The 26,949-nt window shown below is 38.7% G+C and overlaps 2 protein-coding genes across 16 annotated transcripts in view; both read left to right on the top strand.

The window, feature by feature from the left end:
• LOC139958985 (histone deacetylase 4-like) overlaps positions 1-7,561 on the top strand; it is an 88,150-nt gene extending 80,589 nt beyond the window's left edge. For 6 of the 11 annotated variants that reach the window (XR_011789926.1, XR_011789925.1, XR_011789924.1 and 3 more), the window contains 2 exons: positions 744-3,951; positions 3,994-7,561. Coding sequence is in view for 1 of the 11 variants with exons in the window: in XM_071956453.1 (XP_071812554.1) it covers positions 744-807 (64 nt within the window). In the remaining 10 variants the exon portion in view is untranslated. Of the gene's footprint in view, positions 1-743 lie in introns of all 11 variants that reach the window. The other 5 variants (XR_011789921.1, XR_011789922.1, XR_011789919.1 and 2 more) reach the window with 5 other exon arrangements.
• A 1,327-nt stretch (positions 7,562-8,888) lies between these two features.
• Positions 8,889-26,949, top strand: part of LOC139958986 (RNA-binding protein 45-like) — a 50,170-nt gene continuing 32,109 nt past the window's right edge. Inside the window, exons 1-4 of one of the 5 annotated variants that reach the window (XR_011789928.1) lie at positions 8,889-9,378; positions 14,251-14,377; positions 23,021-23,146; positions 23,612-23,905. Coding sequence is in view for 1 of the 5 variants with exons in the window: in XM_071956455.1 (XP_071812556.1) it covers positions 9,079-9,378; positions 14,251-14,377; positions 23,021-23,146; positions 23,612-23,905 (847 nt within the window). In the remaining 4 variants the exon portion in view is untranslated. The remainder of the gene's footprint in view (positions 9,379-14,250; positions 14,378-23,020; positions 23,147-23,611; positions 23,906-26,949) is intronic. The other 4 variants (XM_071956455.1, XR_011789929.1, XR_011789930.1 and 1 more) reach the window with 4 other exon arrangements.

Genomic DNA, 26,949 nt, shown 5'->3' with positions numbered 1-26,949 from the left:
GCCATCTCAATCCACGTTGTCCAATCAGAAATCTTGAATGATTCTGTTGTGTCAATCATCAAAAATTAGCAGTCAATGAAGTAACAGCAAACCTGGTAAATCTGATGGTGAGGTCATCATCACAAACATAGAAATGCCAACTGAATTTTTGTTCTTGTTTTGTTTTTTCCTCCTCATTGTTTGCGAGATTTCTTGTGTGGAGATTTTTTTTTTTTAAATGTTCTTGTTCTTCAGTCTTTTTTTCATGTGAGCTGTAAAAATGGATATTTTTAATCCTACTGTAACCTAGCAATATTGCACTCACTGTCATCATAATGCAGTGAGTGATTGGACAAATTCTAACTCACTTTTACAGCACACGGAGTGATGTTTTACCAGTCGAAGAGTTGTTGTGATGTTTCTCTATAGTAGTTACTTTTTTTTTTGTTAGAAAAACCTTCATTCCTGAGAAAAATGTTAAATTTAGTAACAAAACGAAGGAAACTTTTAATACAGAAACTCTTAACCATGTTCATGAAAGTCCAGTTACCAAAAATATACCAGATGCCTCATGACTTGCTTTAATCTGCAGGGATGTACTCTCCTTCTTTATTTGTATTTTCCATATTTTTTATTTTATTATATTTTTTATGTTTTTTACATGCTACAAATGTTCAGCCTTTTTTTTTCCTTATTGATAACGTGTGATTCTTTTCATTCCTGACTAATTGTTTTCTGTCTTTCTCCCATTTTTACTTTCACAGTGAAACTTCGGAGCCGATGGAAGACGTCATAACGGAAGAACCCAAAGAAGACAATACGCAGTGAATCGTCGCACAAGTCCTATCATTCAAACGGAAAGGAAAAAAATCGAAAAAGTACTGAATGGAGAGCAAGTTTCATCGCTGGTTGTTCGATCTCGATCATCGTCTTCAGCCAGAAGGATGGAAAAGGTGCTCTCTAAGTTCTTCTCGCGACGAAGTAGCACAAACGTGCACGCAGGGTTTTGACGAAAAATGTGTCCTGCCTGGTCTCGCTTGGAGAGATGAAAATTTGTACATTTAACTTCTTAGTGTCTTTTTTTTAGTCGTCACTTGACATCGCAGTATTTTTTTCTTTTTTTACACATGATAGTATTTATGCATTTTGTGTTTTGTTTTTCTTGGACTTGTTCTTTTCTATCTGAACCAAGTTTTTATGTGATGATAATGTTGGTCAATTGTAGTTTTAATTAGAAGTGTCGTCGTCTTTCCTGTTTCATACTTTTTTTCGTCGTAAAATTGAAGTTTTTAATATAGCGGAGACGAGTTTGTGTTCTCTTCATCCAGTGGCCAAAGAAGCATTTTATGTGAGTACATTTCTGGCCTGGTCTATTATAAAAAACCTTTGCAAATTTTATCTCAAAGCATTTCTCATAATAGATTAAGGTGGGGTTTGTTTTTGGGGAAAGAGGAATGTCATAATTACTCTAGCAGTTCACCAGGCTCTGTTCAAAGTGCACACATCATCTCTAGCACAGGGACAAAATTAAATGAGCAGTAATAAATACCACAATCATAATAAAAACCCAGGCGGGTAATAACAAAATTCAGGATCGGCAAATGTTGATGCTTCGAGGTCAGAATTAATATGCAAACATAATTAAAAATGGGTGAAGTGAAAGAGAATGAGATTTTGAACATGTGACTACACAAATTTAAATATCTACGTACGAACAGTCTTTGTTTAACTGAACAATTGAACATCAAAAATCTATCATTTACTGAACTGAAATCATAATGGTGTCAGCTATAACTAATCTATCCAACATCAATAGACACTGAAATAGGGCATTTCTTGCAAAAAGCCCCAGAAAAAGAATAATTTAGCTCTGTTCTACTATAAAACTTGTTTGTCTTTTAATGATAATTTAATTATCACTTTTATTTAATTAAAGGACGTTATCGTGCAGATTGTTATGTTGCAACTTTTTTTTAGCTTTTAATTTCAAACCGTTAAACTTTTTATGGATTAAATAAATTGATATTATTATTGGAATTTGATCAGTGTAATGACTTGACAGTTTTACAGCTATTCTCAAAATTAGCAACTTAAAAAAAATATTAATAATTACTTCCTTTCCTCTCGTGCCCTTCCTTACCTGTCCCCCTAAAGAGAAATATTGAGTTCCATTTCTGTTGTGGTTCTTCAGTTCATGTCTGTAGCATTCGGTGGACCATATCATTACTGTCCTCGCTGCGCTTGTTTGAAATACAGACGGATTTTGTACCTCAATAAAGCACACCGGCCTATGAATTCAGCCTATCTCACCCGCTAAATGCCAGTGAATTTCATCAGTTTTTCCGTAGAAATAAAAACGGCACTTGCATTTTTTTACCTGTGCAAAACTGATGCTGCCTTTTGTTAGCCGTCGTGTTAAATTTAGTAACAAAACGAAGGAAACTCTTAACCATGTTAATGATATTCCAGTTACCAAAAATATACCAGATGCCTCATGACTTGCTTTAATCTGCAGGGATGTACTCTCCTTCTTTATTTGTATTTTCCATATTTTTTATTCAATTATATTTTTTAAGTTTTTTTTTTAAGTTTTTTTTTTTAGATGCTACAGATGTTCAGCCTTTTTTCTTTTCTTATTGATAACGTGTGGTACTTTTCATCCTTCTTTTCTGTTTTTTAATACTTCTGTTTATATCTCAGATTGTCGGCCAGTAGCTATAAAAAAAACATAAGAAGCCTCTCTCTTGTTTGCTAAGTCAAAAGGTTTTACCTTGGCGGACAATTTGTATTCAGTATTTTTTGCTTTATTCTCTCGTGTTTTTTTGTGTGTTTTGTCGGAAATTTTGGAAATTATTCAAATACTATCTTAACAATTGATGCTGTCAGCAGCTGATAGGAACCAAGCCTAATTTTTGAAGGATTGCTTCATACCCACCCTTCTCCTCTCGCTTTCATTGGTTGTTGTTTTTTTTGTTGCATTTTCTAGAAAACTTAACTTACTTTAAGTAGCTACTAATTCAACAGAGAGGCCTTTGTTTGTCTACCAAGGAAATCCCATTCAGTACTTACCTATTTCGAGAGAGGAAAGCTTTACCTTTGTTGAATCCTAACCAAAAAAGTACACAGGATAAGGACTACTATTCTTTGGGGGGGGGGAAGGGGTGCCAATAAGAAAATGAAAATGGTATAATCCCTGAAGTTATCACTCCTTTAAATATCTCTAAATATGAAATATTTGATAAGGTGAATTCCTTTAAAATAATAATTTAATGGATACTTTCATATCATGTCACCAACATCTCCACCCCCCCTCCCCCAGTTCCCTTTTCCCATTTCTTTTTCTTCCTTTTATTTCCTTGTGTGGGTCTCAAAACATTTCCTGAAATTAGAGTTTGAGAAGGTTGTCGGAATCTGGATCTAACTCAGAGTTGAAAAAAATGTCAATAATGGCCCCAAAATAACTGAAAGGATACTCTTAATGCTCTGTGAGTAACTTGTCGATAGAACGTGTCATTTAGCGTGTGCGTTATGATTTTGCATTTCGCACACGTAACATACCTAGAGCTTAACAGAATGAATTAATAAATGTTATGGTTTTTATTCAATGGTACCCATAGCTCACTGATTGGTTTATACTCATAGGCTGATCGATTCGGGCTGTATGCTGGTGTTACAATGATATCGGTAATGTACACAATTGGACTTGCCACAAAACCGAGTGAATAAATGTGCATTACGGTTTCACAGTGATACTCATGATATACTGCCATGTAACTGTGAGCAAAGGACCAAGTCCGTTAGTGTTAATGATGGTTTTACCATGTATGTGATTGGCACACATAGTTTGACATATGCAGATAGTTCAAGACAGACCAGAGATGGTCAGTGTGGATGGTGGTGACAATTTTCTATCCCCATAGTGGACTGATGGTTTACTAGTAGTCAGACCGAGTCTGTTTACTGTGTATTAAGGTTTACTAGAAATCAGACCGAGTCTGTTAACTGTCTATTAAGGTTTACTAGTATGACGGTTCACTAGTAGTCAGACCGAGTCTGTTTCTGTGTAGTAAGGTTTACTAGTATGACGATTTAATAGATATCGGAAGGAGTCTGTTTACTGTGTATTACGGTTTACTATTATGATGGTTTACTAGTAGTCAGACCGAGTCTGTTTACTGTGTATTAAGGTTTACTAGAAATCAGACCGAGTCTGTTTACTGTCTATTAAGGTTTACTAGTATGACGGTTTACTAGTAGTCAGACCGAGTCTGTTTACTGTGTATTAAGGTTTACTAGAAATCAGACCGAGTCTGTTAACTGTCTATTAAGGTTTACTAGTATGACGGTTTACTAGTAGTCGGAACGAGTCTGTTTACTGTGTATTAAGGTTTTGCAATGAGTCTGTATGTACATAGTCAATGTACAGTAGTGTATATATTGATAGATGTACATTTTTCACAACTTATGTGTCAATTTGTGGCTGACAAAACTGCTTGAATTCACCCCCAAAAAAATATATGTATATATAATAAAAAATATAAAAAATCTCAAAACAAAAAAAAGATTGCAAGGTAGCAGAACCGTAAATGGTTTTCATTTGTATGGTATCTGGTTTATTACAGGATGGAATGAAAAGACCTTTCAAAAAGGCATTTCTTGCTTTTTGTGCAATTTCCTGTTTAATTTAGTGATTTGACATGGTAAGAGGCAATGAACCCTTTCATTCCATCAACAATCCACTGCCCCCTCCTCCCCCCCACCTCTCTCTATTTTCATAACAATTGTGCCTTTTGTGTTCTATTGGTCATTTGTCAGGTATTTTCAAGAAGCTATCCCCAAAGCTATAATGTTAATCTCTAATGAAAACATGAGACGAAAGTTCTCCCACAGAGATTGTCTTTAAGCCAGGTAGAGAGATAAAGTTTTAATATCATGGTTGGTTTTGCACAAAAATTCAATTGAAATTGAACCAAAAGTATTCATATATTTCAAATATTATCTTGACAACATGTTATGAATGATAATTTAAAACTCTCTTGTCAGTAATGTAAACCGATAGCCTTTATGCATTTCTCTTACCATGCAATCTTTTTTTTTCTTATTCTTTTTTTTTCCAATGAGATAAAAACACTGTATGCACTGAGGAATGTAAGTCTGTGGTCCTTGCCTTAACCTTTGAACAATGTATGTGAATTCAGCCTTTGTTTTTTTTTCCTTTTTTTTCTTTTTTCAATCTCTTTCTTTTAAACTTTCTCTACGTTGTACAGAATATTTTATTTGACACAGATATGTTTGCTTGATCGGTATAGTTTCTATTTTGATGTTCCGTTTCTTAGCATCGCTGTATCATGTTGTACATAAAGGAGGAGTCACTCAGTGGAAGAAAGGCCTGGGTAGTTAGTTACTCTTCTGCCTCTGGTGAACGTGTGCGCCAGCATCCTGAAATCATGTCCAGGATGAAAAGATGGTGGAGTCTTCAGTCAGTCTGCCCGATTTCATCAGTTATTTTGTTTCAGTGGTTGTGTGGCTGTATTAAGCTGGCTTACAATTTTTGGTCACTGTTGTGTGTCACTAATGGTTCTTAAGAGATATTTTTTCATAAATTGACAAGTCTTGCTTTGGACTGCGCTGTTTATGTTGCCATGGTAGCCTGACTTGGTCACCAAATACTGATCTTGTTAGCTGCTCTTTATTCTCTATACTGTTGGTTCACTTCCATATCTTGAATTTTTTTCCCCATCTACCCCCTTCTCTGCCTCTCTCCCCCCCTCCCACTTCCTTTCTCCTTGTTCTTCTAACTTCTCGGTCACAGTATAGCTGTGCGGTTAAGTGGAAATATGTGGGAAAATGAGGATTTAAACCTTAAAAAGGGGATATAGCGAGCATCGTGAACCATAAAGGCATGCGATCCTATTTCCTTACAACTGCATATGTTGGTGGAAACATCTTATGGAAGATTTTCTAGATGCTGAGATTTTTCCAAATTGTATGGAAATGGGACTGAGTTGATAGGGTAGAAAGGAGGGTGGGGGGAGGGGTGGTGTGATAGTGTGAATTGTGTGCTGTGTGAGCTAGTTTCATTATTGAAAGTCAAGCCTGTTGCTGATGGATTAAATTTTGCTTGGTTTAATGACAAATATTGTGATTCTTATTATTATTATTATGATTATTACTATGATTTTGCCCAGAGTTGTGTGTTTTTACCTGCCAGGTCCCTCAGGGTCGGATGCTAGTTTTAACCAGGGGTTCACAATACACTACGATACCCAGTCAAAGTTTAACCTGCGATTGGCTCTGTAGCTTTGGCAAGCTGCCAGTGAAATAAAAACTTTGCATCTATTGCTAACACCACAATTTATGTCAGACAATATTAATGTATATAAAGCTGTTGCTAAACGACCCTATTTTAGTTAGAAGAAACAGAAAAATTGATTGCTTTTAACATTGTTTTGTTCTTTAGCAATATCTGATGTTTTTAGTCAATACTGCAAGGGAGAAACTTATAGGAAGAAATATGGTGAAAAAATTAATTGACAATATTTGCTACACTCCATTTGATTTTTTTTTTTAATGAAAATACTTGCCTTTTTGAAAGGAGAATTGTATGCCTTGGGTAACTGTGCTATTTCACACTGAATATTGCATTATCTTGTGTGTTAAGCTATCCTGTAAATTAAAAGTGTTTTTTTCTCATTCTTTTTTTTAATTTGTTTTTTCTTGGCTTCGTGAAATGAATTTGAGTGCCATTACAATTAATCAAAAGCTACAAACGATGGGAGATTATTTGCCTAAAATATTTGGTAGCGAATGATTTTATTTTATTTTCTTTCCTTTTTCTTTTCCTCTATACATAAAACTCTTTCCTGCAAAGATATATTTTAAGTTTATCTACAAATATTCTTAGGAATTGGGGAACTGATGAAATCAATCAAGTCAATCAATTAACTAGAACAAAGAAAACGTTGTTTCTATTAGCTATTTAGAAGGGTTTGGCAAGACATTTTTTGATCATTGTTTCATTTCTAAGAAACGGCAGAATGGTTTATACCATGGCCCCCCCTCTGTGAGGTGAAGGAAAGGAAACCAACCAGCAAAGATTTGTAAATAGTTTCAATCAATAGAGATAAAAAAATAAATAAATAATAAAAAAAAAAAAACGTTCAGGGAATGTTGATATATTTGTAAATCTACAAGAAAGGTGTATGGAACATTGGAGGGTGTAAAAAAAGAAGTTTGGTTTGAGAGAGGGATGGTGATGGGTGGGGTTGGGTTGGGTGAAGTTGGATTAGGTGATGTTGATATTAAGAATGTATATATTACTGGTTGTTTAGCGTGATCATGTGTTACCGTGAGCTTAGTGTCGCCAGGTCAGCATTTTGGTAAGTAGACAGCACTGAGTATTTTTCAAGGCTTCTTTTTCCCCCTCCCCCCATCTTTATATATATAAATATATTATATATAAATATATGTCACTTTGTGAAAGTGTCAACATTTTTTTAGCTGTGCTTTTCATCAAGTCACAGGTGATAGTGTGGCTTTGTCTGTATGTGATCTGTCTGAAAGAAAAGTATGTGCAAACAAATTTTGTCTCCTTTTTCTTCTCTTATGTTGTTTATGTCGTTTTTGGGTTTTTTTTTTTTGTATCAAGGAGGGATAATAAACCATGGCGAAGGACATGGCGTTGAACAATATTTTGAAGCCTTCTCATTTCACACCTGCCGATTACCCCGAAGGCGTAAACCTAAAAACCTAGACATTTCCAAGAAAAAAACCTGGAGATTGGTGCCCCGAAATCTGGAGATACTACGAACAAATTATGAAGTGTTTTTATTATTTTTAAGTTATTTGTGGTCAGCATTGATTGCCTTTTTCAAATGTTCAGGAGGTACATTCATCTCCCTTACCGAAATCCCAGATCTGGCTTTATATCTGGTTTAATCTGGCCATATCAAGCCTTTATCTGGCCATATCAAGCCTTTATCTGGCCATATCAAGCCTTTATATGGCCATATAAAGCCTTTATCTGGCCATATAAAGCCTTTATCTGGCCATATAAAGCCAGATATTACTATATCTGCCCAATTTTTTATCTGGACAGATATAAATTCCAGATCTGGAACAGATCAGGCCCAGATTGGAATTCCAGATCTGGGCCCGATCTGGATTTTTATATCTGGCCCAGATCTGGGATTTCGGTAAGGGCTCCCCTATAATTTCAACGGGATAACTATCATGCATCGTGCACCACAGGAAACAATTTCCAAACTAGTCGCTATGCTGCTGTGATTCCTTACTCTCCTTGGCCCCTTCCCCACTCCCATGGTCCTAAACCAGTGACCTGGTCTTTTCACAAAGTTTGATCCCAACCCTATTTCAAATTTCTATGATCCCTACAGGAAAGCGCTTCTTGTGGGTTTCATATATTATACAACACCTAATTATATTCCGGCCATTTGATTGGTCAATTGCTTGTCGATTGCATGCAAAATGCGCTCTATTGCACTCTATGAAATAGAACCATGACTTATACTTTTTTGATAGCACTTTTTTTTCAATGGTAAGAGAGCAGAGAAACCTGTCTGTTCAATACAATCTGTAGTATGGGTGCATTTTACATCCAATAATATCCAAACTTGAAGGTGTTGTATAAAACAAATAATGAATGGTTTCCATTCGTGCAATAGTGCGAATATTTCATTCGTTGAAAGATGTAATTTGTTCCATTCAACTCGGCTGCGCCTCGTTGAATGGAACATTCCATCTTTCAACTCATGAAATATTTGAACCATTGCACTCATTACCATTTATTATTTGTATACTAGCCCATGCGCGTGCGTGGATCACTTATATCTACTTTCACATGCTAGCATACAAGGCTCTAGCTGTTAAAATGTCTTATGATTTGGCAACATTCGTTAAAAGTGGCGTTACCACATCTGTAATATATTTAATTAACACACACGTTAGATCTGCCGAGCGTTTCTAGACAGTGGTAGCGGCAAGGCGCTAGTGTTAACGAAAAAGTCTTATTTTTTTCCTCGTATCAATTTTGTGAAACTTTATTAATTCATTGAGAAGTCAGTCATATAGGAAAACAACATGAGTGACAGAAAGGAATCAGATCGAGGGCGAGGAAGAAATTCATCCAGTAATAATAAGCTGGATACACCGAAAAACAGTCGATTATTTGTTGTTGCAAGCAAAAACCACACAGACGAAATACTTCGTGAGCACTTTACCCAATTTTCAGGGCTTGAAGATGTTTGGCTTGTTACCGACAGACGTACCGGTGAAAAAAAAGGTGTGGCATACGTTAAGTTCACTAAGGCTTCACAGGCTGGAAAAGCTATGGAAGAAACCGATGGACAAGTCATCGGAGGCATAGGGAGAGCAGTAAAGGTGAGCTCACAACTTAATACGCTGCGTTCCTGTTTCTCCTATCTATTTGTACCAGTTCTGCGAAAGTAAGAAATGAATACAAGCCCTACTGCTGTGTACATGCCTACACAGGCTCTGTCTACGTTGTCAATTAGGTAACCTAATAACAATATATTTATCTTGCTATTAGTATTGTTGCCAATGGACTAACAACGAATTTGATTTCCAGAGCCTGACACTAACAGCAATTGATTAAGTTCAGTTCGGTTAGGCTAGATTGAAAATAAAAAATTCTGATACTTTCAGTGGTCTAGTGGACTAACAGTTGATAAATTTGTTAATATATTAGAAAACTCCCATTGCTAAGGCTACTATATGGGGAAAGGTAGGGGAGTGGTAGGTTGCTAATAGTTGTACACAAACCAGTCATCTAGTCATGTGTAAGGGTCAGTAGAATCATGAAAGCATGAAACGTTAATTTTGTGACATGAATAATAAGCATTATTTTACATATTGATAACTGATCATTGTAGGTTTTATTTGAAAATAAGTATATACTGTACACATCAATTTCATCGCCAGAAAGAATAAGGCAGCTAAATGTGAATTGTTAAATACAGACTTGGACCATCTGTTAGCAGCTTTCATGATGTGCATATCTCTAAAATTTAATCTTTTACAAACTGTGTTTTCTTCTCATATAGTCAAAGTTTGGTGGAAAATTTCAGAAATTTTTTATTGCATATATTATGCTTTGTTTTGTTATGTTCAAATTATTTTGAAAGATGACTATGCCACTTGAGGCTACTCTTATGATCATGCTAATTAATATCTTGCAAACTACAGTATTGAGTGATTAGGTTGCGGTGAAGGTTGCTGTCTACAGTAGGTACTGTATGGTTGGTAACCAAATGCCATACATGCATACATACTGGTTATAGCTGGGATGTATCTTTTTATGATTTTACCAGTGTTGTGAGGACCATAACCAGTAAGTAGAACAGAGTAAATACTCAAATTTGATAGCGTGTTGTCAACTCTGAACAAGACAGAATTTTCTCGGACCTCCAGGCCTTACATATCCCTATCAAAACGACAAATTTGGTTGTCTGCAAAAATGTAGCAAATGAAAATGACCAGTGTATCACTGTAGGATGTACACTGTAGGAGAGATGTGTAGGTTTGGTGAGCAGAACACCAGAGGTTGTGATAGCAATTTTTATTTGGGGGTATTTAGTTTATAATGAAATTTGAATTTGATGTAAACCGGCTAGTCCTCTGCCAGGCAACCTACACAGCAGATTTTGGTTGTCCAAGCAGAAATTTTTCCGAACATCCCTTAAAATTTTGCCCTAATAGCTCCTGAATGAAGTTCTTTCCTTGCTTATAATTTCTTCAGCTCAGGTTTCTTGCAATCCAGTCCTTACTGCCCTCATATCTCATGTAGAGTTATTTCAGTCAGTACAAAATCTGTGGTGGAGTATTCTTAAGAAATATTTCAGATGCATACGGTAACCTGTCTTGAACTAATCAATACATTAAATGTTATATTACCGTAGATCTGGAATGTCAAGGATACAGATTATAAGTACTGTACTGTACAGTACATGTAAGAGAGTCACCAAACTTCAAAATAATTTCCATATATGTCATTGAAATATAATTTGTTTACAGCTTCTCCTCCTCATCCTCCACCTCCTCCTCCTCCTCCTCCTCCTCATCCTCATCCTCATCATCATCATCATCATCATCATCATCATCATCATCATCATCATCATCATCATCATCATCATCATCATCATCATCATCATCATCATCATCATCATCATCATCATCATCATCATCATCATCATCATCATCATCCACCTTTTCTCCTTTTTTTCTGCTCCTCCTTTTCTTCTTCTTTTGCTAAGTCCTCCTTCTCTTCCTCGTCTGTCTTCTTAATCTCCTCCTCCTCTTCTTCCTCCTCCTCCTTCTCCTCCTACATCTTCTTCTCCTCCTCCTCCTTGTAAAGGCTGCATACAAAAACATCTTGTATAACAATTTTCCCATTTTGCATATCATTTTGCAATGGGATACTGGATAACTTATTCCCAGACAATTCCTGTCACAATTCAGTCCATCATTGTGACTACTGTACTTACAGTAAATGTCATTTCAAATACATGAATAGTAGCAAAATTACAAATTTCAGAATTTGTCATTTGCAAATATATTAATACTATGTATGTTAAGTAATAAGATGCTTTTATTTCTAAATAACATTGAAAAGATCATCTTGTTTGTACTGTCCAGTACCTAAAATTGGTCTCAACAATTTTTAAGGAAAGAGGTAAAGAGTACAGTTTTTCAAGTTTTACTGCATATCTTGATTAAATAGTGGCATATATATACAGTATGATTTACATGTTTCAGTTTCTCTCTTCTTTGAGTATTTTCAACTTCTTATTTATTGCTCTTTTTGCCTCAGAAGTGATAGTTTCCACATTTATCGTCGAAAATGAAACAGAGGGACAGTCAAGTATTTGAAATATATTAACAGCTCTAGGAATTTATTGTACTAACAATTAACTACAGCACTATAATGACCTGTGATAATTTATAGTTCATAGTAAAATCTTCTTTGTCTTGTTAACTTTTATTCCTCGCAATAAAGAAGTACCAACTATACTGTAAAACTGCAGTTTTGGCCCTTTTTTTTTTTTACTGCCTAGAGTAAATTATGCTTATTTAAATCTAGTGTGTAGTTAGCAATTCAGTCACCTGGGTGTGTAAATTTTATAGTAAAATCTTCTTTGTCTTGTTAATTCCTCGCAATAAAGAAGTATATACATTACTATACTGTAAAACTACAGTTTTAGGCCCTTTTTGTTTTTTTTTACTGCCTAGAGTAAAATATGCTAATTTAAATCTAGTGTGTAGTTAGCAATTCAGTCACCTGGGTGTGTACATTTCTTATTCTTTGTTGTGAGGTCACAATAGCTGCTGAAACTGGGGAAAATCTGATTACTTTTCAAAGCAAACATGGCATGGCATGATCACCTACAGTGCTGTAAGGTCATACTGAATATGCATATTAGAATTGGAACTGTTACATATGTACATACTTTTGTGTATAACGTACATAAAATTGCATACTTGGGCAAGGAGACATACTGTACTGTGTTTTTAATGAATGTATGGTACAAAATCTCTTCAGTGAATCTGGTGACAAGTTACAAACATATATACTGTAAATACATACTGTATATATATATATGAGAAATATAAGAGAAGGCTTGAAATTCTAACAGCTGGAGGAAGGATAAAAGTAAAAAGGAAAACACTTGGTGATGGCCTAGTGTAGAATGCCTCATTATGCATACTGTACATGATGTACCGTACAGTGCTGTACGAAAACCCGCGTCAGTAGAGTGCACACAGCCACGAAACACAATACATAATTAATGAGTCTGATGTACCTGATGAAATGCAATCTCACATCTCTTGTCAGCATCTTGAAGTACTGTATATAACAGTCTGTACTTACTCTGAGCTATTACTGTAGTAACATATATTGATTGGGTTGCCCAAGAAAGGGGGAGGGGTTGGGGGAAAAACCCTTTCATTTTGAAAAATTTGGCACTGTACTACTGTACAGTTTATATGAAGAAATATTAACTCATTTACAAGTTCAAATGAAGATCTCAATTTTCTACTTGTAAATACTGTGAATGGCAGTAAGGTTTGGTACAGTACATTTCCTTCATGGGCATTCACAATATATTAAACATACAATATAGCCTCTCTCCCAAACTATCGGCAGTCGTGCCAAGCTGTAATGATGAGTCACAGGCTGGGTAGCATAAATTATATAAGAAAAATACTGTGTGCAGGAACGTAAACAAGTGGCCTTTTTTTTTTTTTAAAGAAATCTTGAGAACAATGCTTTCTCCATGTCATTGGATGGCTTATTTATTTCAAGTTTTTGATCAATGTGTGGGTGCTGTTATTTGCTAAGTTTCAAATCAATGTGCAATTAGATCTTTCAGTGTGCATTTTAATCAGGTTTGCTATCCCTCTGATAATGAAACTGGAAGATTTCTCTTGAACTGTAATAAAGCTTAGGCTCCTATCTCTCTTATATATCATATGAACAGTATGTTAGGTTACAGAGTGCTGTATGGTATGGTGAGGATGGGTACTGTACAACCACTCCTCTTACAAAGGAACACTTTTTTATATCTATAAAGGATCATTTCCTTTTTCGTTCAATCTCTTTTCGAGACTTGTCGTCATGGAGACATTTTTCATGAGTGTTCAGAAATTCAGACATTTCCAATATTTTACCAAGTTACTACCCAAGAATTGTCATGTTTGGCCAAACACAGACTGGAATTTTATTGTGATCTTGGCTCTTATCTCAACCATGGATCATTCTTGTTATTTTTTTTTTTTGGGGGGGGGGGGGTCTTGTCCTTATTTAAATATTTTATATTGTCAGTCACTTTGCTTCTGTTTTTGCTTTTTTTCGTCTTTACATTGTACGAGTGGAAGGTTACTGCATGCGTGGGGAAGTATACACTCAACTTTAATTTTCTAAGAAGTCAAAAGCGTTCCGGTACAAAGCCGTAGCATGACGACGACAACTACAAAGAATTACTGTTACAGCCGCACAAACTCGGAGGGACAATACGGTACAGCCCATGAACAAACTTTATAATTACTCTGTCTGCAGTACTGTGCTTTATACTGTAACTAAAGTTTGCAACTCTCAACCCTCTAAAATAAATTGCAAAGCTTACAAAACAAAAGAGACACCTTTTTTCATGATGCCTCTGTTCTATCAACACAGAAATTTGGTTAACATCATCCTAAATTGACTGATTTACGTTACTGTACATTCTCCCGCAGGTTAAAGTCGCCCAGTCCAGGGAATCTGGAAGCACAAGAGACTTTGACGAAGACGAAGAACTGACCCGAATTTTCTTGGTGACCCCAAAGTCATTCAAGGAGAATGACGTCCGAGAAAAATTTGAAGGTACGGTACTGTACAGTGACTTTCCAAGGTTGCCACGACTACTATTTTACTGATACGGCGAAGACTGTACAATTTAGAATGTAATCTTTCATCAGTTTCATGTTGAATCAGATTTATCAGGACTGTGTAGTGTACAGTACTACAAAATAGAAGAAAACATTACTATCGTACGGCATTACCTCCCAATCAAGAACTCATTGCTATTTGTTAATATTTCAGGAGTAGAAACTCTCTCTCTCTCTATATATATATATATATATTTATGTTATGTATATATATGTACTGTATTTACTTCACCTGTCTCCATTCTACATATGCACTCAAATCTACCTAGCCTACAAAAGTTGGTAACATTTTAGCACTGCGCCAACACTGGTACTGTACAATGTCCACTACCTCATCTATACCCACATCCAAATCTACAATCCTCAATGCCTACAACTGTATTTCCAGTGTGATTTACATCCATCGACTAATCCTGTGACATACATTTACAGTACAGTAGCAGGGGCGTATCCAGGATTTTCCACTAGGGGGGCGTCAGGCATGAATGATCGCCGTCCTGGGGGATGGGTCTAAGGGGAGGGGTGGAAAATTTTTGCCTCGATAGAGTAACCTCACGTGTTATGCACGGAGCTATTATGGGCTTCCCTCAGGCAGCCCAGAGGCCTTATACACGCCCTGTGCTACGCTATAATACAAACACAATTACCATCTATGTTTCTAACACTATTATGCCGCCGAACTTCGCCAGAACCTTTTTTGGCAAACAAAAAATAAAGCATACGGGAGGGGGGGGTTGAGCGATCACCGACATCTCACATAAAGGTCGTCATCATTTTTTTTTGTTTTTTTTGCTAAACTTTTTTTTTTGTGGTGACGGCCAATAGGGGGGGCGCGTGCCTGTTGCGCCCCCCCTGGATACGCCCCTGCAGTAGGGTGAATGAACTGTTCACCCAACAATGCATATGTACCTGTTTAATAGGGAGCAAACTCAGCAAAGGTTAGACAGTATATCACGCCTCATTGCTAAGAATGGGGTGAATTTGATTGTTCGATATTTTAGAGTAAATTGACTGTCGTACAGTACAGTGTAATCAAGGCTACCAATGCATGACAAAATTCCTTTGAAATGTTAAGTTGCCTTCTGGCAATGATATTTTGTTCCTTTTTTTTTTCTTTTTGGCAACCATCACATGAATTGTTCCACCATGCATCAGTCATTGCTGTTTGTTTGTACAATTCTACAGTAGTTTCTTATCCTGCCTGATCATACTGTACTGTTGTTGGCACATTCATTTTCATCTTTTCTTCTTTGGTTATTTGCCACTACTGTAGACCTTTTATACACCTGAGTGCCGTTTAATGCAATGAAATCCTAGTTTTCATCTCACAAATTTAACTTCTTACTGTATGTCTTGCCTGACCCAAAAGTTTCTTTAGTCTGCACTAATGCTCCCTATCCCTCCCTACCCCTCTCTACAACCTCCCCACCATCCCATCTCAAGACATGTTTGGCAGTATGAATCCACACGTGTACCAAGTGCTATCTTGAGTAGAAGTACATTAATACACGTGTGTTTGTCTCTTGTACTCTACGGTTTGTTTGGCTTGTCCAAGTGGTTTCCATATAAATTTATCGAGTAAACAGTATTTGAAATGTCCTCCAACGCTTCCACAGAACCCAAAATAGCTGTTAAATCTGTGTCGATCATTTGCATTTCTAATTGTGTATATTTCTGTTTTTAAATTGTTCTATTGTCTTTCTGCAATGAAGTTGCAGTTTGGTTTTTAATGTTTATCACAAAACGTTTGGTCCCTATACTGTACTCATTCTTTAAAATGCCATACTGCCAGTATTATGGTAACATTTGATAATTTAATTCACTTCTCGCTTGCCTGTCTCCTCGCAATCTCAGCATTCTCACTCTAGCATGTCCAGAGTGAAATGGTAACCCTTTTAGCAATGTACACCCTCTATGACCGGCTACTTTTGGTGGAAGCTCAGGACTACCACCCTTCAAAGTGCCCTAGTCATGTTTTCTCGTAGACTTCACGTCTCTGGTACCATTCGGACCTACTTTGTTGATCAACAAGTCGTTCAAGATCGTCATCAAGATCGTCATAAAATCTCAACAACAAAAAAGACTACTGTATACAAAGAGGGTAAATTTCTTGGCATGCAAACATTGACACTGTTTCATACCAGGCATTAGCTTTTTTGGCGAATTCACGGAATATCTGTGATTTCTTTTCTACCTCCGATATTTACACCTCTCAATTCCGTGAATTTCTAACAACAGCATTGTATCATTTGATCCGTCCTTCGCATGTTTTTCATTACCTATGGATATCCAACCTGCAGGGTGGCAAAAACTATTATCCTAACACACTGTAGCATACACAAACTGGAGCCTATACCACAATTTTGGCAAAGTTCCGTTATTTTTATTTAGACTTTTCAGCTGCATCCATCACAGCAATCATTGAAAAGATTCTGTGATCCTCGTCAGTCATGTTTGTTTGTCCGTCTGTATATTGTCTTCTTCTGTCGTCACACCCAACAGGATGTCAAAAAGACCAGCTGCATGATTTGTGAATATTTAGTGATTTGATATATCTCAATTAATCCCTTTAGATCATTTTTGTTCCACCTGTCTTATTTTATAACATGATACATGACACAAATTCCTCACCAAACTGTCAATATATACAGATGTGTGTGCATGGTCAATAAAAAAATTTAAAAAATTTAAAAACATATTAAATGCAGATTTGTACAGGACTGTGTAGAATTAAAGAGCTTATACTTTAACAGCTGTGGTTGAATTGGTTAATATTAGCTTTTGTCCTCATCCTCCCCCATAACATGTTGTAATTTTACGATAAATCAGTGACAAATTATTACATAGATCTGCTAAAAATTTCCTCAGTAGATTGGACAGACTGTTTAGTCTGTTTTGTTTTTTCCTCTCAGCAATAAAAATTGAGTTTCCTGTACACCAAATATTATAAAAAACTCATGTTTGCATTTGAGTGGGAGGTATTTGCAATGTTGAAATTTGTTTTTGAATATATTGACCTTGCTTTTAATTCCTGTGATGTAAATATTGTGTACATTACTATAATATGCTGTTGTGTTCTCTGTAGCCTTTTCTACAAGCAATCATGCTCCAATTCAAAAAGAAGAAAAAAAGATTGCTGACGTATTGAATAGAACTCCCCTTTTTTGGTTCTGATGCGTTGCACCCATCTGAACCTACAGTATGCAGTTAAGTTGGCATATATATGTGTGTGTATGCGTACAGTAAGTATGTGTACAGTTATGTGATGCCCTAGCTTGTAAACACAGTATCTCAAGAAGGAAACATGTGATTGGTGTCATACAGTACTGTACATGGTATATTTCTTGGTCAGGGTCAGTACAGTAGATGATCCATATTGACTTTGGTGGGGCTATCATGCATATTAATGAGTGGGCAGGACTTAACTTAAAACTTTGCATAAGTTTATTTGGTATGGTGATGTATTTACATAAAAAGTACTTGTCCTTTCAACAACAATTTTTACCTTGCCAAGAACAGCTTGTAAACATGATATCTCAGCAACCACAAGCTTTATGTATGAACTTGGATGATGCAATGTACAGTATATAGATACAGTGCATGTTTATGAGATCATTAAATTATTTGACCTCATTAATATGCATGCATGTATCTGTTTCTATACTATGTCACTAGTAGACTTTGTCAACATGATAACTGATTCCTAGTACCTTTCTCTATATGCACTGCATAAGTCAATAGATACACCCTCATTGATATGCACAGGTTCATGAATTTTCACATATTTATGGCCCACCACACTATGAGTATGTTTGTGCAACGTAACGTTTTTTGTCTTCTGGTTTGATTTGGAATAATTTTTAAGTAGACGTTTGCTTTGTGAATTTTACATTTGATAGTGTTGGATAATAAAGCTGGATTCAGGGGAGGGTTTCAAACAATATGGTACAGTATTTCTCCTGCATTCTTCATGATGTTTAAAGGCATCTGAAAAAGTTAACTTTCTGTTGCTTGCAAGTGACGGTTTGTTCGTGTCACTACAAAATGCAGACAGTAATGAAATGTGATACCTTGTTACAGTATCTTTAGCTGGACCTGAGATGTCCATCGCTGTATCGTTTATACACTATGCTGTGGGTATTGACCACAGCTGTATGTAATGACTGTACACTAGTGGCTAATTACCGATGGTAGCAAGCTGTGTGCATGTGTATATTCTGGGACTGGTGGTGGTGTCTAACACTTCTGTTACACCTCATTCGAAACTAGGTCAAATTACCGGCATTAGACGTTTCTTTTTGCGCGAGTCTTCACACCCTTTAAGTAACAAACATTTTACTGTGCTACTCTCTTACCTGTCTCTACCTTCCTCTATTGCACTCTCCCATCTACAGTACCACAATCAGGGCACATGAAAGTGCATGGGGATACTGTACATACCGTAGTCTGGAAGCACCGTAAATGTTCACAGCTTTTTTTCAATCCATCACTCATTTTTTGACAAAGTTACTTTGACAACAGTGATAGATTGACCCTCTTTTTTACTGTTTTTTTTCTCTCTTTTTTTCTATAACTATCTCAAGTGCTTATCCGAAATTTCCCCCTTCAAAAATCAACGGAATTATGTGCAGTGTTTGCACAGTGAGGGCCTGAGTACTGTAGTAACTGTGAGAGTGATACAGTGTGCATGCATTCATCAACCTGCATTTATATACTTAGGTTTTCACTTCAAAACTGATTGCATTGGTGTTAAACCTGTAGTGTTGAAGTGAAACCATGTGCAGCTGAGCCTGTAATGTACAGTAGTATCCTGTTGCAAAGATTCTTCAGGCACAATTGGTGGATTAGCTGGATTTGGCTGCGTTTATATGCTAAATATCTTTCAGGATAGAAAAAAAATCAAATCAAGCTTCTTCTCTGGCTAGATTGGCTGTTCCTACCCCTTACAGTTGTCCATCACAGCATACAGATTGCTGATGTGTGGAACGACCCATGACGGTTAAAATCGGTTGCTAACTCGATGCGTATAATTTCCCTTCCCTGTGTTAAGTTCTGCTGTCAACCCTGGCTTCACCCCACTCCATGTGGCCAGTGATCCAAAGACTGAATACACATTGCCATGTATCCATAGGTGTCTCTAATGATTGATGTATCCAACATTCAAGCCACAAGGAATGTTGTGACACCGGTGGGGATAATTGACAGTGGCCAGAGGTCCTTGCGTGATGATTGGTATGTGGTAGTCTGTGCAGGAGTAAACAGGTTTTTAGACAGAAGGCAATACACACAGAAGAAGATAACATCTCATTCCCCAAGTTCAGTTGAAAAGACAATTTTTTATTAAGAATTTGTTGTGAAACCCTATAGAAACACCACGTAATTGTCCAAGAGCTTTAATAGAAAGGTAGCCCCCCCCCCCCCACCAACTAAAACTTACAGAACTATGTGTCTTTCAAGTCAGTAACAGAAAGACTTCAGTCGAAGTAATTCAATTTTGTTCGAAACAGTGTGAATTGAATATTCAAATTAACATTCAAAATTTCAAATACCATAGAATGAATTTTGACTTTGACAACAAGTCTTTCTACCAGTTTTGTTGTGGATGCAGACTTTTTCAACTTGTGTCAGGGACGGTGAAGAGATTAGCAAGGTTTCCAGAGCAGCTCATTATAAGTGAATGTGCCGTAGGAAGAAAGCATTCTCAGAGCAGACTACCTAGTTTGTAACAAAATGTTGTGTAATATTAAAGACTGCATTCAGTGCATTGATGTTAAGGGCCCCTACAGTATAATTTACACATGAGAATAGAGCGCAAGGTTGAATCCTGTGATTGAGGTCTAATTTGTTATGTAAAATGCAGCTCGGGGATGATCCTATGTGTTCATCTCTAACTTCTAATGTTGTTAGTTACGAGGAGTGTAAGTCAACACAATTCATACTGGGTACAGAAAAACAAAAACCAGTGCCCTCTTCCAAAGTTCAGTCTGGAACGGTTTTCCTCTCACTAAACAATCCCCCAATTTCTCCCGATTCTTCAATGTGTTGACAGGGTGTGAGATACCCAGCATGGGGTCTAATACAACACACAGACCTTTTAAATATGTTGCGACCCTGTTTAACAGCTTAACACAAATAGCAGAGTTGTAAAGCAAACATGACCTAAATGTTTGCCGTCAGTTCCCAAGTTTCTTTTCTAACGATGTGCCCACTTTGTGTCCATTGATATAAACCATACATCAGCTGGACTGTCTATGTACAGTATGGTAACTTACTGTACCCACACATAAGGACAATGTGTTTTCTGAGCACTGACAACGATTAAACATCTGGAGGGATACAGTATCAGTTTGTCAATTATGGCTTTGGTTTCCAATGGAGAGATTGATCAGTTTTCTTTGCTGGTACTTATTTGTAATATGAGAATCAGGATCACATTCACTCTCTCTCTTTCTTTCTCTCTCTGGTTCTCATCTTCTGTTCACGTTTCTCTCTTAATATTTCACCTTAATATAAAGGCATTGAAGACTCGCCCCAAACCGTGTGCGGCCATCTGAAAAAGTTAACTTTCCGTTGCTTGCAAGTGACGTTTTGTTCTTGTTGCTACAAAATGCAGACAGTAATGAAACGTGATACCTTGTTATCTTAATCTGGACCAGAGATGTCCATCGCTGTATTGTTTGTATATACTGTGCTGTGGGTATTGACCGCAGCTGTATGTACAGTACTGACTGTTCACTAGTGTCTAATTACCGACGGTAGCAAGCTGTGTGTGTATTTTCTGGGATTGATGGTGGTGTTTAACACTTAGACGTTTCTTATTCCGCGAGTCTTCACACCCTTTAAGTCACTTTTCTAGTGATCTTTGCACAATGCTGGCAAACTTGGTCAAGAAAGGCATCACTACAACATTTTCGAGCCTTTCGTGTGTTAGATTAGATTTGCTGCGATAGTACTGTATTGTACATTATTGTTATACCGTACGGTACCACTGTATACAGAGGAGGGGATGATATTGAAGAAATGAAGCTGAGCTCTATAGGACATCCTAAAAGGAGCATAGTCCAGGGGTACTGTATTTCTGATTGAAGGGGGGGGTAATGGGGGCGGGAGAGGAGGCCCTTGCAAGTTCCAGGGATTGAAAGACCATAAAAGTGCAGTATTGTCAGATAGTTCTTATGCCCTTGTAGCAATTTGTCAATCACATACGTAATGTATACCAAAATCAGTGCATGATGTATCCAGCATGACATCGCATCATGCTACTGTATGCAGATTGTCGAGTAGCTCTGCAGGAGTCCAAATATGTACGCCAGTTGTTTTTACACAGGAACCTTAGTACTGTACTTTATAATAGACACATTTCTGAGACGTTCAAAAATGCTACATAAAATTTGAACGCTACAATATTTCCCTGGGAATTATGCTGAAATTTCTTGGTTAGCAATTATTAGGTGGAGGGGTGGCCAGAGAAGGATTAAGTACCTCGTTAATTTCCCCAGTTCCTACACATCTGTGTGTTCAAAGTTGCTTTTGAGGTTTCCCAAGCAAACTGCTCATACCAAGTGGTACTCACTGAGTACATGCACAGTAAGCATATTAGGGGGTACACTATGTTCACTCACTGAGAACTCACATCAGGGGCTACATGATGTACAGACTGAGTACTCATACTGTACTCAGGGGTACTCACTGAGTACTCATACCAAGTGGTACTCACTGAGTACATTTACAGTAAGCATGTTAGGGGGTACACTATGTTCACTCACTGAGAACTCATATCAGGGGCTACAGGATATACAAACTGAGTACTTATATTCAGTGGTACTGTACTCACTGAGTACTCATACCAAGTGGTACTCATTGAGTACATGCACAGTAAGCATGTTAGGGGGTACACTGTATGTTCACTCACTGAACAATTATATCAGGTGCTACATGATGTACAAACTGAGTACTTATATTTAGTGGTACTCACTGAGTACATGTACAGTATGCATATTACGGGTACACTATGTTCACTCACTGAGCAATCATATCAGAGGCTACAGGACACACAAACTGAGTACTCATATTCAGTGGTACTCACTGAGTACAGTACTCAAACCAAGGGGTACACTATGTACACTTTTTTCAAGTTATGGAACTTGTACTAAAAGTTTACTTGAGAAGATACTAAAATAATTCAATTTAAGAGTGGACTTATCATCTTGAAAAGGTGAAAATGTTGCCACCAGTTAACCTATAAATAACCTCTTGTGACTAAAACATTTTGTTGCCAAGAACCCATGTGGATTAAATTTCATGCTTGCTAATAGCTTTATTGTGTTAGGTGGTGATATTACTGTATGTATAACATTGTACGGTGTGAAACAGTACACTAACATGTTATCTTGGTATTGTGCGACGTGATTTTTATTTGCACAGTACGCAGAGGGTAAATATTTGCACCATCAAATATATATATTTACTACCCTCTGTGCACTGTACAGTACAACCTTGTTTGGAATTACCCCTTGTCTATTATTCTAACCTTGGCCAATTGTTCTTTTATCAATTCCCCATGTTTTTTCTTCTACAGAATTTGGAAAGATTCACAAAATTCAGCTCTTGACGGACAAGAAGACCGGAGAGAGCAAAGGGTTTGCTTACGTGAAGTATTACCGGATGTCCGAGGCAGCCATGGCGATAGAAAACAGTGATTCAGGTTAAATATCGTTCATCTCTTGAAAGTCAGTCTCCTGACATTACATTTGAAGGTGTTTTAAAAATGAATAATCTGATAACCAGAGTACACAGTAGCACGTATACACATTTGAAGTTTTGATAAATCTTGGGAGAGTCATTATGTGCAAACTATGATGTAGAGTGTTGTGCTCATCAATATTTCTTATTTTAGCCCTTAATTTGTTAACCCCTAAATTACAAACCCTCATATATCATTTGAATAATGTGATGTTCCTCTCTACAAAGAAGACAATAAAATATTTCAAACAAAATCACCTTAGGCCACGAAACTGGGTTCAGTGTCTCTCACGGACAAATTCTGTTCCAGCGCACGACAAGGAGTGCATAAATACATAGTACGGAGTGAACGAAATGGCGGTGGACTATTTTTAGAGAGGGTAGGGTTAATATAAAAAAAAACTAATATCTGTCCCGAAATCCACAGATTTCAAAGCCGTGTGGGCAGAGCCCAGAGGGAACAAGAACAGAGACGACAACAGAAGGAACCACAGCGACGGAGACCGGAGAAGAGACGACAGCTGGGAGAGGGGTCGTGATAGGTTCGAAAGGGTTCCTGAGAGGGAGTTCAGAGGGGGGAGGGACAGGGATAGGGACTACGACAGCTACGAATATACATGGAAGCCGCCCAGGACAGAGTACACACCCCCTGGAAATTCATCATTTGTTCAGGCAAGCGTTAGTAGTGGCTACGAAGAGGTTTTGCAGCAATTTTCTGTCGGTAAGTAAAGCATAAATCATCCCTTACATGTCTCCTCAATATGTTAGCACTCTTCTGACCTCCTTAGACTGATCTTGTAAACCTATTAGCACTGGACTTTTTCCGTTCTATGACCACAAGCGCCTAACAGCTAACTGTCCACACTTCGCTGTGATCTTCACCAAGTCCATGTGCAAGGGTCCAAGGGTCAAGGTCACAGTACCTCATAACCGTTGACCCCATTTACAGCAGCTATGTATTTTCATCAAATGTCATTTCTGCCCAATCTGCCACTTTCTCCCTAATCCAATATTTCCAAAATCCTGCTAAATATATTTCGTTTTTCGTAGACCTGACTTGGGTTACTTTTTGACATTGTCTGGCACTCCTCTGTTTTTGTGTCATTGGTTCTTGCTTGATGAGTTTCTGAAGAAATTATTTGAGGGTGGGGGAGGGCAGGGAGTGAAGGATAGTTAGGAGGTTACTTTGCTTTATGGCTAACCTTGCTTACCTAGCTTTGTTCCCTGTCTCCTCACAACCTCACAATTTCTCATCAAAATTATTTGGGGATGAGGAGAAGGGTTTTTACAAAGTAACACCTTATAGGCAAAGAATGTATTAAAAATAAAACGAATGAAAAAAAAAATAATAATTAAAAATTTACTTCGCTCCTCGCTTACCTGTCTCCTCACAACCTTAGCACCTCATTCTACCGTGCCTATAAAGTCCTGGTAAATAAATAACACTGTGCGCCCTCTATGACCGGACCCCCCTTCCGGTCCCTCCTCCTTTTTCATTCTACCATTCCAAGTGCCTACACGCATATTTTTCTTGTGGATAGTTTCCTTGGAAAATTGTCTTGGTTTTCTTCGACGATCGCCGGAAGTTTTTTAGCTTCGGATCTTTAGAAGTTTGACAGTCCTTTCCTGACCGATAAGTATCCTTTTTATCAAAAAGGGAGGGTTTTGGGGACTGTTTTCGTAGTGCGTTTCCTCCTCGGGTTGGTTTGCGGCGGGGTTAGCAGTTCCGCGAAACTGCCTAGGTTCCCGCCCTATTCCTCCCCACGCTATAGCGTGTTGTTGTTTTTGTGTTTTCTTAGCTTGTTTACTAGCTTTCTTCCCCCCATTTAGTTTCTCTCGTCCCCCTTTTGGGGATTCATATTGCTCACATATATTCACTCTTTTTCGTATGTATTTCTCGCTCTCTCATTTTTGTTTCAGCTTGCATTTTCATGTTAGGCCACCCCGTAGCGTTACCTTGTTTACCGTTGCTAGGTTACGCTACGCTCCACCTAAGCCTAATTCCCTCCCTAGTTCTCCCCTCTTACGTTAAGCTTCTATTGTTGTTCATTTATCACTAAGAAGTAATCTTCCTTAATCCGGTTATTCAGCATGTCACGCAATCCATTGAAGTGCATCAACTGCTCTATGTTTCGCCCAGGCAGAGCCTGGGACGAACACGACCTTTGTCCAAAATGCAGATCCTGCACTCGACGAGACCCCTGCCTGGTGTGTATTAAGTTACACCAGCTCAGTGGCAGGACATCGACCTGTGGCTTGAGGGCTTACGTAGCAAGCTCCAGGGAAGGCTGGACTCGATCCCGAGCGCAATCGGGGCGCCGGAGGTTCCAGGAATAACGGGAGATAGAGAGGAGGAGGGAGTAGTAGAGAGAGAGGTGGAGGAGAGTGGCCAGGAGAGGGCCGAAGGAGAGAAAGAGGTAGAGAGAGAGGAAAGAGAAAGAGAAAGAATTCCCCTAACGGCCCCGGCTACGTCCGGATCAGTTACGGCCAGAGGGAAGGGCAGGAGCAAAGGCAAGGCTCCTGCCAGGAAAAGACCTCCAAAGCAGAGGCACAGCTCGGCCGGGCTGGAGACTCCGTCTCAGTCCGGGCCGCAGCTAAACAGACCCACAGAGCGCGGCCCCCCGGCCGTGGGAGGCTCGGGTCCTAAAGAGAGAGCAACCGAGGGGACGCGGAGACGGAGCCGGTCCCGTTCCAGGGAGCCGGACAGGGAGCCGGAGAGGCGGGTTCCGACGGAGATCCCGGCCCGAGAAAGTAGGGAGAGAGAGTCCTCCCGCCGACCCAGAAGGGAGAGATCGGGGTCGCATACAAGATCCCCAAGACGTAGAGAGAGGAAGAGATACTCTCCAATCTCCGACGAGTCCTCGGACTCTTCCGACGATGGATACAGAAGATCCAAGAGGAGGCGCCGGTCCCCGAGACGGCGTCAGGAAGAGGAACCAGCTTGGCTTTCCAAACTCACCGGCCTGCTACGGCCCCTGCTGGAGCAAAGGACGTCCACGGTAGCCGACGTGGCACCGGGCCCTACCAGCCCCGTATCGACCATGGCCCCGCAACCGGCCCCGGACCCGGACGCTCTGGATTGCAGAGCGTCGGTGAATCTTTCCGGCTTGGAGGACGAAGGGGAGCCCATAGATCCAGATCCTCTCGACTACGATCCTATGGAGGACAGCTTTGGTCACAATTACGAACCGGAGGAAGCACCCGTGACAGGAGGAGCCCTCCCACAGGAGCTAATAACACGGGCGGCAGACATATTCAGACGACACCTGGGGTTCGAGGAACCCGAGACGCAACCGCAGAAGGCGGGCCGGGTATCAAAATTGACGGCGACCGGCGAAGCGTCATATAAGCCCAAAACTACCATACCAGTAGACGCAACCTGTTATGACAGATTTGAGGCCATTGCCAACAAGACCAAGTGGACGGCCGTCCCGGCCAGGGCAGATAGAGCGGTCAGGGTACCTGACGAGGCATGGAAGGATCTATTCAGATGCCCAACCATTCCCCAGGAGGCCAAGGAGAGATTAAAAGCCGAACAAGGGGCCTCATCCACACACGTGTTCAAGACCCCGGACCAGAGGAAGCTAGAAGAGCTTTTGGTAGAGGTGGACATGGCAGCCCGTTCGGGCATGAAGTTCGCATCGGTACTAATGCTATCAGCCGAAGTCCTTATGCGACACCACCAACAGCTCCCTGAGGACAGCAGCCAAGTATCCAGGGACGAAGCGGGCCAGCTCCTCCTGCTGCTGGGCCCCCTCGTCAGAC

Source organism: Apostichopus japonicus, chromosome 18 (genome assembly GCF_037975245.1).
Source record: "Apostichopus japonicus isolate 1M-3 chromosome 18, ASM3797524v1, whole genome shotgun sequence".
Lineage (NCBI taxonomy): Eukaryota > Metazoa > Echinodermata > Holothuroidea > Aspidochirotida > Stichopodidae > Apostichopus > Apostichopus japonicus.
Note: the sequence above shows the minus strand (reverse complement) of the source record. Positions and strands in the feature narration are given on the sequence as shown.